This window comes from Orcinus orca, chromosome 16 (assembly GCF_937001465.1).
Source record: "Orcinus orca chromosome 16, mOrcOrc1.1, whole genome shotgun sequence".
NCBI classification, from domain to species: domain Eukaryota; kingdom Metazoa; phylum Chordata; class Mammalia; order Artiodactyla; family Delphinidae; genus Orcinus; species Orcinus orca.
Window position 1 is genome coordinate 65,617,118 of NC_064574.1, and position 13,755 is coordinate 65,630,872.

Here is a 13,755-nt window from a genome sequence, read left to right on the forward strand (position 1 = left end):
TTTTATATTATCCACTCAATGATCTGGAAAGGGTTTTGTTTTTCTGACCCTGTGACTCAAAAAGAGCTGCGTAAGAGGTAACATTCACTGAGATGGCCAAGGGGGCAGGCGGAGTGGGATGCTTCGCTGAGGGGGAGAAGATCAGGTGCTCAGCTCTGGACAAAGCATGTTTGACAGGCCTGTTAGACATCTGAGGAGAGAGGTCAAGCTGATTAGGGTGCAGGAGAGAGATCCAGGCTGGAGACACATGTATGGTCATCGGCAAGGCAGTTGGGGTTCAAGCTACAATACTGGATGAGATCATGTATGGAGTGAGTGTGAGTAAAGGAAATGAGGAGGAATCACTAAAAGAGACTGAGAGTAAGAGGGAAATCAGGTGGAGGAAAGGGCTAAAGGAAGTGAGAGGACAGGACGTACATCAAGCCAATGTGAACTCTGCTTCTCCCTTCCTGGTTGGAGCATAAACCTACTGGCACTAACCAATCTTTAGAAGTCAGGGCTAGCAAGGAGAGTGACAGTCCACAGGGAAAAGCAGTCTGCCATCTCTAGGGGCCGAGACAGGTCTTCCAGGTCTTAGTGCTACAATTATCTGTAGATAGAAGGAGGAACTTACCCTGAAAAAGGATAGTCACCTCACTTGCATTCAATATTATCTCAATATCAGGTTCAAGTTGTGCAATGTCAGAAGAGGTGGTCGTTATATCACATGATAAAAAGTTTGGACTTTATCTGGACAGTAACGAACTCAGTCAACAATTTATTTCTAAATGATTAGCTTGGTAACCAAGTGGTAAATGTATTAAAGGAGAATTTGAGAAATGCTTAGAAGAAGAATTCCTTCTTCTTGGAACCTGGTAACTTAGTGACTAGGTAAGGCAGATAGGGTTAAGGGCAAGGAGACACAGAAGTGTGATGTCTAGGTGTTTGACTAAGTAAACTGGGAGAGGTGGTTGTAAGACTCTGAGAGGAATAAGTTTGGAGGCAGGAACACAGAATTCAATTGTGGTCATGATAATTTATCTATGCTGTCTATGAAATACTGAGGTTAGTGTATATTTAGTAATCAGCTGCATATTTAAGTTTGAACTCTGGGGGAAGTAAAGATTTTAATGTGGTTAGGAAATTATTGAGAGAGAGAGAGAGAGGGAATAAATGGAATGAGAGAAACTGTTGGGTGTGCATGAGTCCTTGGAGAACAACAATACTTTAATAGAATAAAGACAAAGAGAATCCAATAATCAATATTGAGCAAGAAGACTCAGAAGAGGCAGGATGTGATAACAGAAAGGTAGAAGAGAGCAATGAAAGGGCTGATTAACTTTGCTGTTTAATTTTAGCTACCCTTAATTAAAACTTCAGTCCACCAAAAGAGCCAGTCTGCCTACAAAAGGAGAGAGAGAGGAGAGGAGTGAGCAGGGCAGGGGCATTTGCTCAGAAGAGCAGGTATATTTTCAGACTCTAAGATCCAGCTTTTTGATGGAGTCATGACTTTTTTCAGTCATTCTTCTCTACCCACCCATGGGCACCATTCTATCGTCCACGTCCCTCCAGGGCCCAGGTACTCTGAAAGAAGAGGATCCTGGGAGAAGAGAAACAGAGACCCCTGGGGCTGTGAGCTGGATATAGAGCCTGTCCCACAGTGGGTTTGGGAGGTCCAGATGTCCCAGCAAGCCCCGCAGAAGGTATGACAGAATGTGATATCTGAAACGTGTAATGCAGAAAGCGCCCTACTAGGGTCTATCAGAGCTAGGCTGATAGGATCTCTGCCATATTTTGATGCTACTATCTCCCCACACAGTTACCAGGACAATTGAGGCCGGAGAAGATTATAGAGAACTCATACCAGCTCTTAAATGACCTAGACCAGGAATGACTTGTGTCACTTCCACCTGCAGTTCATTGTCCTAAAGTGGAATTCAGTAGCCTCACCCTCACTATAGAAGAAGCTTGGACATGAGAGAGAGGTGCACATGGAATCTTTAGAGAATTCTACTGTCTCTGAGGCACGAAGGGATAATAAACTCGCTCAGTGTCCCAGAGCTGGTAACGGATAAAAGTTAGACTGAAACCCAGGCTGCCTGGCCCCAGAGCCTGTCTTCTTGACCACAATGCTGGTATTACAGTTCCACACGGGAGATCTACTGAGATCCAGAGGGCACCTCGTGCACTGTTCCTCCTGTCCCCATTCTCTTCTCAAAAGTGACTGCCTCCTCTGCTTGAGTAACAGGGTGTTTTGTACTCCATAATCTTTAGCTCACTATGGCCAGTCAGTCAGCCCTGCCTTCTTACTTGCTCGTCTCCATAAAATAAGAGTCTGTCCTGAGCAAGGATTCACCATGAATGCATCGGCCAGAAAGAGCAAGACCCACCCCTCAGAAGCCCGGCTTGCCCCTCAGCCCTACCAGGGGTGTTCTAGCTCTCTCCAGCGGTCTTTGGTGGTGGCTTTGCGCAGAGGTATTTTTCTCCCTGGTTCAATGGAGGTTGGGAGGGAAAAGGTGCTGGGAAAGTTGCACCAGGATACTAGACATCCCCCTTCCCCTTACAACTCCCCAAAATGGCTCTAGAAGAAAACGAACAGTACAAGCCACTACTTGTGACAATCTGGACTTATCCAATGCAACATCAATGTCAACCCAGTGTCTACCTGCCTGGGCCAGGCACGCTGCAGACTTTACATTGTGCAAACCTTTCAGAGATCCCGTGGGACAAATCTTATTAACAACCATCCACTCCTCCGCTTTTCAGATGAGAAGACAAAAGTTAGAAGAGGTAAATGGCTTGCCATGGGCCATCTTATAAGTGTCTGTGCCAGCACTTAAGCTCAAGACTTTGGGATTCCAAAGACCCTGCATCTTGCCAGTACACCACACTGTTCCTCTTAGAATTCCACGTTAGTACAAACAGCCAACATTGATTACGCCAAGCACTGTGTTATGTACGTTTCATGAATTATTTCATCTAATACTAACAATGACAACAACAAAGAGCAACCATAGGAAATAGGTGTCACTATTAGCACTCCCATCTCATAGATAAGGAAACTGAAGTGTAGAAAAAGGAGGTCCACGAAAGTCAAAGAGAGCGTAAGCGGCAGACCTAACGCTTAAACGCAAATCTCTCTGCCTCGGATCACAGGCCTTAACTACTAGGCAACGCTGCCACCTGACTGTCATTGAAACGAGAACATTGGAGACCTGGGACTGGCAGAGGGGAGCAGGTTAGCTACAGAGAACTTGTGAAAGTGCTCCATTTGGCTGTATCTGTTCATTCACACTGCAAGGCCTCCCTACCATAACTGGAGATTACGTTATATAGTTTTTCTAACCGATTTTCTCTCCATGAGGGCTTGTGATTGCTTTCTGACCTGTTATACGTGAGCATCTCCTCCCCCTTCTGAATCATTCAATTCCTGCCAAGTTCTCCACCCCAGCTGTGGCCAGGAACCAGGTTCTGTTGTGTGCACAGAGAGAACTGAACTTCTGATCAGAGAGAACTGAACCCGCAAAGTCCCCATCCAAGACCTAACCCCAGTGTTTCCTAGACAGTACCAGGTAAGATGGAGGTGAATGACAGCTTCTTTGGTGGGGGGGTGTTTATATGTGTGTGTTTATCTGTCACAGGGCAGTAAAGTATATACTGAACTTAAAATCTGAAGACCCAATTTCAAATTCTGGCAGTGCCACTTACAAACCTCGAGCATATCTTGTAACTTCTCTGACACTTCTTTTCCTTTACTGCAAAATGAGGATGGTGATATCGAGAGAGAGGGCTCAATGGGAATATACATGTGGTATGCCTAGCACCGTGGCCGGCACATGGGTGATTGATTTAATGTTAGACAGCTCTGAATGTGGTGGGCTGTGGGAGGAGGGTACCGAGAGGGGTAAAAAAGACCCAGAAGTTAGACACTGGAAAGAAAACTCCATTATGCAGAAGTTTGTTCACAGTATATAAGGTGAATGCCTTTTATTAAAAAATATCTTTTTTATATCTAACATGGAAGGGGCTGGCCTCAGAATTTGCTGGGAGTTGGAAGGCACCTCAACATTTACTGAGCCCTTATTCTGTATCAGACTCAGTGCTAGCAAAGTGATTTATATTGACTATCTTGCTAATCCTTGTGGAAGCCAGATAGTGGGTGTTACTACGATGCCCTCAAGTTTGGAGACATGAATGGTGGTCAAGATCACTCACCTGGTACCCAGTGGAGCCCAACCTGGCTCTGTAGCTCTAGGATCCCCTATAACACGCTAAGGATGGTGCCTCATAAAATAAACAGCTTTTCAGTCCAAATGCTTGTGAAATCAAAGCTCTGTTGCAAGAACTCTTCAAGGCACTGTGCACCAGTCATATGGGATTAGGGTCCATATAATGACCTCGTTTTAACTTCATTACCTCTTTAAAGATTCTGTGTCCAAATACAGTCACATTCTGAGGTACTGAGGGTTAGGACTTCAATATATGGATTTTGAGGGGACACAATTCAGCCCATAATAAAGGATTAATTAATTTCCTCATTATTTCTCTTGGTGTTGTTTTGGTTTTTAGCCACTTATTAAGGGGTTGTTTGCACTGTCCTGGAGTATTTTAAGGAGGATCCTGCAGTGATGTAAACACCTGTGTATAAAAATAGCAACTGAGTCTGGTTTCTTGCTCTCAATGAGCTCATGCCTGTGGAGAGAGCTATATGTTGGAAAAAATAGCAGGAAAAGCAGGTTTTAGAACTAGCTCTGCTACTAAACTTGCCTTGAAACCTTGGGGAAATCCCTGTCCCTCTTGGCATGTTGGCCTAGAATGGGGGTTTTAAGCTCAAATGTCGACAAGAGCTGGATAGGTACAGTAAGGGCAGAAGCAAGTAGCTGTAACAACATAGTGAGTAGTGGAAACCCTGTTGAATTGGACAACATTCCATTTAATTTTCAGCTCCAACCAGTTGGTGCCAGGTTGAAATAAAGGCCCAGCGTTGCCAGGCCTTCTGAGTTTTCAAGAGAAATCTTCAATTCACATTTTAAATGAAATCTCCCAAATTTTAAATATTGGCAATTCAAATTTTTTCCTCCAAAGGATGAGGGTCAAACGTCTGAGCCAGCTGGTTATCTTAGGGTCTTTCTTCCCTTAAGTGCTCTGAACAAAAGACAGTACTGTTTATTGACAGGCACTAAAAAGGAAGGGGACATACTTCAGTTCATGTGGTCTAAGGATCCACACAGACAAGGAAACTCTAAGGGATGAAGCTTTCCCATTATCTGTCCTCTTTTCTACGGACAGTAGCAGGGTTCCGAGGGCAGCATCAGAATTAATTGGGGTTTGGTTATTGCGTCTAAACAGGTTGAAAATAAATTGAGTCAAGTTTTATTGATCTCTTTTATGGGTCTATTGTCAACAGTATTATCTTATTGCTGAAACGGGGAGGAGGCTTAATTGTTTGCAGTGATGAAGTGCTTGAACCTCAGAGCTATCTGTGAAGTGGCTTTCTCCTCACAGAACAGAAGTTCTAGCTTAAGCCAATTTTCACAATCAAACTTCAAGAAGCATCCTAATAAATGAGCGTTCTGCTCCCATGTTAGAAGCATTTGTTGGGATCTGGAGTGGCAAAGAAACTCTATTTCACAGGTCAAGTGATGGATTGGTAATAGCTACCTGGATGCTGTCCTGGGGAAAACCCCGAGGCCAGATCCCAGTCCAGTAAGGAAGGTGCTGTGATATTAGCCTCCTCTGTCCTGAGTGTGCTGGTGCATATTTGTCAATATTCTTAGAGTCTCAAGTGACAGAAACCCAATCTCAGGCAGGAAAAACTGTTGGCTCATAGAATTCAGGACAGGATATTACCAAGACAGGGGTAGAGATGCAGATGGGCCTCAGAAACAATAGTTCTGAACCAGAGACTTGCATGCCTCTGAGATACTCTCTGCCCCTTATTTCCATGTCTCTGAAATCTTCCTTGTTTTCTTCACTCATGCAGAGCAGTTATCTCCACATGACAGGAATTATAGCCACCGACAGTTTCCAAAGTGTGCATTCATGGCTTCCACCAAGGCGAGACTGCCTTATGTACCCTTTGGTAACAAGCACACACACAGATTTTGGAGAGGGATTATGATTAGCTCAGTTTGGATTAAAAAATCATAGGAAATGACTGCTCAGCTCTGGACCAGTCAACTTTGAACAGGGAGTGGAATCATCTAAAAATACGTTAGTTTCCATGAGAACCATACATGTGGGCTCAGTGGGAAGAGAGGTCTCCAGAGCAAGGATAACATGAGGTACAGGACTTTCAAAATGATGAGTTTCTACCAGAAAGGGGATGACCACATGGCTGCCATCCCAGGGGATACAAAAAGAGGAGACCCTCAGAAATACGTGCCAACCTTACCTGGTAGCTGTAGCCCCTCCCCATCATTTTTGGCCTCATCTGGGAAGAGAAATCCCCACCTAAATCAGTAAGTTGTGCCTTCCAAATTCCAGTGAGCTGAAACAAAGTTATCACTCTAGCAGTTAACCAGGAATGTGCCTTCATTTTGTGGAAGAAGTTCCTGCTCTAATGACCGACGTATTAGCCGTCTCTTCTCAAGGCAGGTGGTGGCCTGAAATTCTGTGCCTGCTTCCTGAGGACTGCTGCACCATGCAACGGCTGATGAAGTTCCGGGTCCTCTGGGACATCCACAGATCCCGCTGTGGCTTCTACCCTGCCCCTCAGTACCTGCGCTGCCAGTCTTTGTCAGGAGCTGGAGCCCCAAGATGGAATGACTGTGATACACCTGAGGAATTTAACTTTGCAAGTGATGTACTGGACTACTGGACTCAAATGGAGAAGGTAAGGAGGCACCCATGCTGGGGGGTGAGAACAGGATCGACCTCTTGCTCCTAGTAGGTTGAGGGGCACAGAACTAAGAATGGCTTCTGGCTAAGCTTACAAGTATCATGAAAAGCTTATGTTTTGGGCTTCAATTCTCAGCCTTGACACTTCCTCAATTCTCTGAGCCCCAGTGGTTTTATCAGTGAAATGGGGATAATCTCATTTAAGAAACAAGACAGCAGGTGAAAGTATCTGGTACACAGTCAGGTAACTGTGACCAAGTGTCAAGTTCTAATCACAGGTCAGCAAGTTGATGTTGGTCTGGATTCTCACCTTCAACTACTGGAACTGTGAGTCTAACTAGAATTCATCTCATCACACTTGGGTTTGACTTCAGGCTGCACCGAGAGGGAGGGTACAGGCAACCTGACTGTGCACATGAACATCTGACCATGTAACAAAATCATGTCATCTATCTTCCTATGAGGATGGCAAGTACATCTGGAGTCTTCCCTATCAACTACCTACTTGAGCGTGTGGCTTTACGGTGTGTCCAGAGAATCCTGTCCCTGTGGTCTCTGCAGAAAAATGCACGTTCTTCGTTTGTCTTTTACCAAGAGACAGACCAAGAGGGGAGCAGTGGTGACACTAGGAGTTGGGGTAGACAGGGGGTGGTGTTCCAGCTACTAAGTCCCTGCTGGTAATGTCCACATTGTGAAAACCCACTGAACACTGTCTTTGAGAAGAAAGAATTCACCTGAGATGGAGTCAGAGAGTTGATGTATTTTTAATTTCCCATGAACATACATTCATATGTTAGTATTCAAAGCTTACATGCCTTTCATAGGGACTTTTTTCCTACCTCCATCTTTTTCCTTTTTCTGAATTTCCATAATAACTCCAAGGAAAATAGAGCCCTCAGTTATGGAGAGCCCTTTTTCATGTGCCATGTCAAGCACTTTGCACTTATTATTCTGATTAGATGGACACTTTAATTATCCCCATTTTCCAGCTGAGGAAACTGAGGTTCCAAGGGTCAAATAACCTGCAGAATTCACATACCTAATAAGTGAAGGAGCAGGATTTGGGTCCAGGCTGTCTGATTCTATAATCCACTGTTTAACCTGGTCTCACAATCTGATGACGTCCAAACATCTCTGCCTTCAGACTACAAACTGACTTTCATCACTGCCCAGACCAAAACTCTGGTTAGACCTTTTGAATCATGAGAAATGGCTGGAGAGGCCATCATTTTTTTTCTGTATTTGTCTTCATAAAGTCCTTATTAGTTCACACATCAACCCCTGGAGATTATCACCATGTAAATATTTGCCCAGGGAATGCCGCGTCTTTGTTGGGTCATTGTCAGTTCCTCCATATCTCCAAACTTCTCCTACCCCCAGCTTCTCCACCCCATTTACATTCATTCTCACAACAGTTCTGATCTGTCTGTTTCTACTTTTCCAATTGCCTTGATCATGATCAGTGTCTCTCTAGTGACGTATGGTGTCTGACACCTAGCAATCCCTCAGTACACCTTTGTGGGATACATTAATTTTGAAACTTGCCGTATGAGCACTGTATGGATTGATGTTGCTCCCATGGAAGACCTTCTAGAGGGCACACCACCATAGTCCACTCTGGCTTTCTGGGCCTCCCCTTACAACTTAACAAGCATCATTCAGAAACTGATCCGTAGCCTAATCAACAACACAACCCAAACCATAACAAATAGAATTGATTTTGACTCAATTTTCAACACATTTTACTTATTAAAAATGTTAAGTTAGAAATACAACATTTTAATGTAACTTTTTTTTTTAGCATAATCCAGGCAACATACGTCCGGGGTGGAATATAGTCACTCATTCAGGCCACCAATGTATAACCCCTGACTACCCTTGGGAATTAAACTCTATATTACTCTAGGCTCCAAGGATACTACATTCCAATTGATTCATGGAGCAGCCTCCCAAATCTATTCATGAGAGGTCACGTTCATGTCCAAAATCATTCATTCTGTCTCTCTGATACTGCATTCATTCATTCAGTTAGGATATAATGAGTACCTTACATGTGTTCTCAGGATACAAGTTTTTTACCTCTTCGGTTAGAATTATTCCTAGGTCTTTTATTCTTTTTGATGCAATTGTAAATGGGATTGTTTTCTTAATTTTTCTTTGTGATAGTTAATTGTTCGTGTATAGAAATGCAACAGAACCCACACAGTTCAAACCTGTGTTGTTCAAGGGTCAACTGTATTTGCTTTATGCATTAGGTGCTCTTACGTTGGCTGCCTATATATTTACAATTGTTATATCTTGTTGGATTGTTTCCTTTATCATTATGAAATGTCCTTCTTTGTCTCCCGTTATGCTCTTTGTTTTATTATTTTATTTCTATTTTTTAAAATTTATTTTATATATTTATTTTTGGCTGGGTTAGGTCTTTTTTGCTGCGCGCAGGCTTTCCCTAGTTGTGGCGAATGGGGGTTACTCTTCGTTGTGGTATGCGAGCTTCTCATTGCAGTGTCCTCTCTTGTTATGGAGCATGGGCTCTAAGAGCACAGACTTCAGTAGGTGTGGCTTGTGGGCTGTAGAGTGCAGGCTCAGTAGTTGTGGTGCCCAGGCTTAGTTGCTCTGCAGCGTGTGGGACCTTCTAGGACCAGGGCTTGAACCCGTGTCCCCTGCATTGGCAGGTGGATTCTTAACCACTGTGCCACCAGGGAAGCCCCGCTCTTTGTTTTAAAGTCTATTTTGTCTGATATGTGTATTGGCACACCAGCTTCTTTTTTTTTTTTTTCTCTTCCATTTATATGGAATACTTTTTCCATCCCCTCAGTTTTTCAGTCTGTGTATGACTTTAGATCCGAAGTGAGCCACTTCACAGGATATAATGGGTCTTTTTTTTTTTTATCAATTCAGCTACTCTATGTCTTTTGATTGGAATATTAATCCATTTATATTTAAGTAATTATTGCTAGGTATGTACTTATTGCCATTTTGCTGTTTTCTGGTTGTTTTGGTAGTTCCTGTTTTGTTCTTTTCTTCTTTTTTTCCTCTCGTCCCTTGTGATTTGATGACCATGTTTAGTATTATGCTTGAATTTCTTTCACTCTTCTGTGTGTGTACCTATTATAGGGTTTTGGTATGTGGTTGTCATGACATATATATATATATATATAGTTTTTTTTTTTAAGTTGATGATCTCCTAAGGTCAAATGCATTCTAACCACCCTACATTTTTACTGTTCCTCCCCATGTTTGTTGTTTTTGATGACATATTTTACATATTTTTCTTTTGCATATCCATTAACTACTTATTGTGGGTATAGATGATTTTATTTCTTTGCCTTTTAACATTCTTACATAAGTGGTTCCTGATCTTGGAGAAGTGGCCTAATGTAGGAGATGTCCTATGGGCCCAGCAGCACACTCCCCTCTGGTCACCAGTGTTACATGCTCTAGGGTCCCCCCCTCTGTGGGCTATGTGGGCCCTTCTGTTGTGGCATGGCCAACTACCGTGGGTGCACTGGTAGTCAAGGCTGGCCCCCAGACTGGTTGGCTGACATTTCCTGTCTCACGTAGTGGTTGCCAGCCTGTAGCCAGGGATGGTCCCTGATGTGGCTGGCCATGTGGCCTGGGATGTTCCAGGGCTGATCTTGGCCCTCTGATGGGTGAAGCTGGATCCTGGGATAGCCGGCCATGGGGTTGGGGCACCTGGAGCTGGGGTTGGCCCACCGTGATTGGGGTCATCTTTAGATTTAATTTAACCCTGAAATTCCTTATTTATATTCCAGAGTTGTTGTTTTTTATTTATTCATTCAGTACATATTTAACGAACATTTACTATGTACCAGGTGCTCTTCTAAGAGCTTTAATAAAGAATTTAAAAGTTATCACTATTTTTTTGTTATTGTTTTATTGAGATATAATTAAAGTATAATTATCACTGTTTTCCTAAAAAAATAAAAACCAGCAGTTTTTCAGGTCAAACTCAGCACACTAGCATGCATATCGAAATATTTAGACATAAAATCTGGGGGTTTCACTGCAGAAAAGCTTTTAGTAAAGGATTTAATTTTTTTTAATAGATAGGTTATTAAGATTTCTATTCATCAACTTTGGAAAGTTAAATTTTTTTAGCAATTTGTTCATTTCGTTCAAAATGTCATAAAGTTATTTTCTGACATAAAGTTATTAATATTTTTATTATTGCTATTTTAATGTCTGTAAGATTTGTAATAATGTACACTTTTTTTTCTTGATATTTTTAATATGTTATTCTCTTTTTTTTTCTTGATAAGTCTTCCTAAGAGTTTACCAGTTTTATAAATCTTTTCAGAACCAGTTTTGGTTTTACTGATATTCTCTATTGTGTATTTGCTCTCCATCTGATTGATGCCTACTGTTATCTTTATTATTTCTTTTCTTGTATCCTCCCTTGATTTAATTTGTTATTCTTTTTTTAGCTTCTTGAAATAGAAGCTTATGTCCTTACTTTTAAGCCTTCCTTCTTTTCCAATATATGCATTAAAAGTATAAATTTCCCACTTAGCACTCCTCTTAGGTACATTACACAAATTTTGATATGTCATATTTTATTACCATTCTGTTCTAAATATTTTCTATTTGCCTTTTGATTCTTCTCTGGCCCATAGATTACATAGAAATGTATCGGTTAGTTTCCTGATAGTTGAGGTGGGTTTCTCATTGTCTTCTTGTTAAAGATTTCTAGCTTAATTCCACTGTGGTCAAAAAGTATACTCTGAGTTTTGAAACTTCTGGAGGTTAGTAAACATTACAAATGCAATGGAAGAGAATGTGAGTTATATCATTGTTGGGGAAAGTGTTTTATCTATGTCAATTAGGATTTAAATTCTATGAAATCTATCATATTCTATCATTAATTTACAAAAATTATAGAAATTCTACTTGTATTTCATTTTAATTAAAAATAAGGGAAATTCACATAAATTCTTATGTGTTTTAACATTCAGAAAGAATCATCTCATTCATCAATCACATGAGTAATTGATCTACCTTTCCAATTTTCCTTCTTTATATTTTAGTTAGAGATTAACAAGGAGTAGCTATGTAGGTTTTTGTTTATTTAAATCAACTGTATTTATCTATAATTTACCTAGAATACAATTCGCACACTTTATATGATAGTTTAATAAGTTTTAGAACATTTCAATCACCTCAAAAATTTCCTTTTGTCCTTTCCTAGTCAATACCCACCCATCCCCACCCTGAGCCCCAGGTAGACACTAATTTACTGTCACTAGCCATTATATTTCTCTTTCCTAGGGTTTCATAGAAATGGAATAATATAAGATACACTCTTTTGTGTCTGGTTTCTTTTACTCAGCATGTTTTTGAGATTCATTCATACTGTCTTGTGTATTACTTCTTCATTCCTTTTTATTGCTGACTTAGTGTTTTATTTTTTAGATCTATTTCTCAATTTTCCTTTGGCTTCAAACCTCACTGCATAAAACTTTAAATCTCATATCCAGTTTAAAGGTTGTGTTTTATCTTTTGAAAACATGCTAATCTTAATATCACATTATCAGATTAATTCTGAGACCCCAAACCATAAATGCTTAAGCAATATCTTCTTCAAGTTGCAAGAGTTAGGAGTCTAAACATTTGTCTGAATAAAAACAAAAATTCTTTTACCTTGATACGCCAAACTTTCTATCATTTTGTAAACTCATACACAAATATTATATAGTCTGTTCCCCTTATATAGACAGTGCACAACTAGTCATTTATACTTGCTAACATTCCTTAATCTGTTGGAGAATAATTTTTTTCATAGCACTGATTTTTCCATAGATATGACTATATGTATATACATATATCTGTGTGTGTGTATGTATGTATATATGTATATAAGTCTTATCTCAGGTGAGACACACTCTTTTGTTCCAATCATATGAGGCAAAGATGGTAGGATTATGTTTGCACACATGTGGGAAATAATTTCTGGTAGATTATACACCAAACAATTATCAGTGTTGACCTTCAGGGAGTGAAAATGTGATGAGAAACTTGAAGACATTTTTCTGTTCAGAAGAAATTTTTCTGTTAGTAAGATTGTGCCTTGCGTGAACTTTTACTCTGAACATGCTTTGTTTGGGGAATTAAAAAAACTTTAAAAAATCATTTTACTTGGGGAAAATAAAAGACTTGATTTAAACAAGAAAATGAAAGTTGTCCATAAACATTTAAAACTGTTTACATACATGTGTATATGTATGTCTTGTTCACCATTGTATCCTTTTGGTCTAAGAACAGTGCCTAAGAAATAATGAGAATTTGGCAAATATATATTGAATGAATGAATGGATACTATTATATAAATTTGGTTTTAATGTAAATATGGTGTTGCTTTTCTAAATTGATATTGTATTATAAGATTTCTACTGCAAAAATATTCTGAAAGTTTTCTTGATTGGTTTTATCATATTCCATCACATGGAAGTAACAATTCTGTCGAAAGCATATAGTTGAATTCTGGGTTTTTTATCCATTTTGCCAATCTAGTTCTTTTGATTGGGGAATTTCATTCACTTACATTTAAAGTAATTACTGATAAGGATGACTGACTATTGCCATATTGTTAATTGATTCCTTGATGTCACAGCTTTTGTGTCCCTCAGTTCATCCCTTACTGCCTTCCTCTGTATTTAGTTGATTTTTTGTAGTGATATGTTTTGAGTTTCTTTTCGTTTCCTTTTGGGAATATTCTGTAGATAATTTCTTTGTGATTACCGTGGGGATTACATATAACATTCCAAATTATAACACTTCATTTGAAACTAATAACAACATAACTTCATTCACATATAAAACCCTACTGTTTTCCAGTTCCCTTGCACCTTCCTATATTATGTTATTGATTTCACAATCTTTACATATTGTCTACCCATTAACATAGATTTATAATTA

The 13,755-nt window shown here is 40.2% G+C and overlaps 1 protein-coding gene across 2 annotated transcripts in view; it reads left to right on the forward strand.

Annotated features, from left to right (window-relative positions):
• Positions 1 to 6,577: 6,577 nt before the first annotated feature.
• LOC117198746 (acyl-coenzyme A synthetase ACSM1, mitochondrial-like) overlaps positions 6,578 to 13,755 on the forward strand; it is a 43,843-nt gene continuing 36,665 nt past the window's right edge. Inside the window, exon 1 of one of the 2 annotated variants that reach the window (XM_049699060.1) lies at positions 6,578 to 6,814. In XM_049699060.1, coding sequence (XP_049555017.1) covers positions 6,623 to 6,814 — 192 coding nt within the window. In that variant the 5' untranslated portion in view covers positions 6,578 to 6,622. The remainder of the gene's footprint in view (positions 6,815 to 13,755) is intronic. The other variant, XM_049699059.1, reaches the window with a different exon arrangement.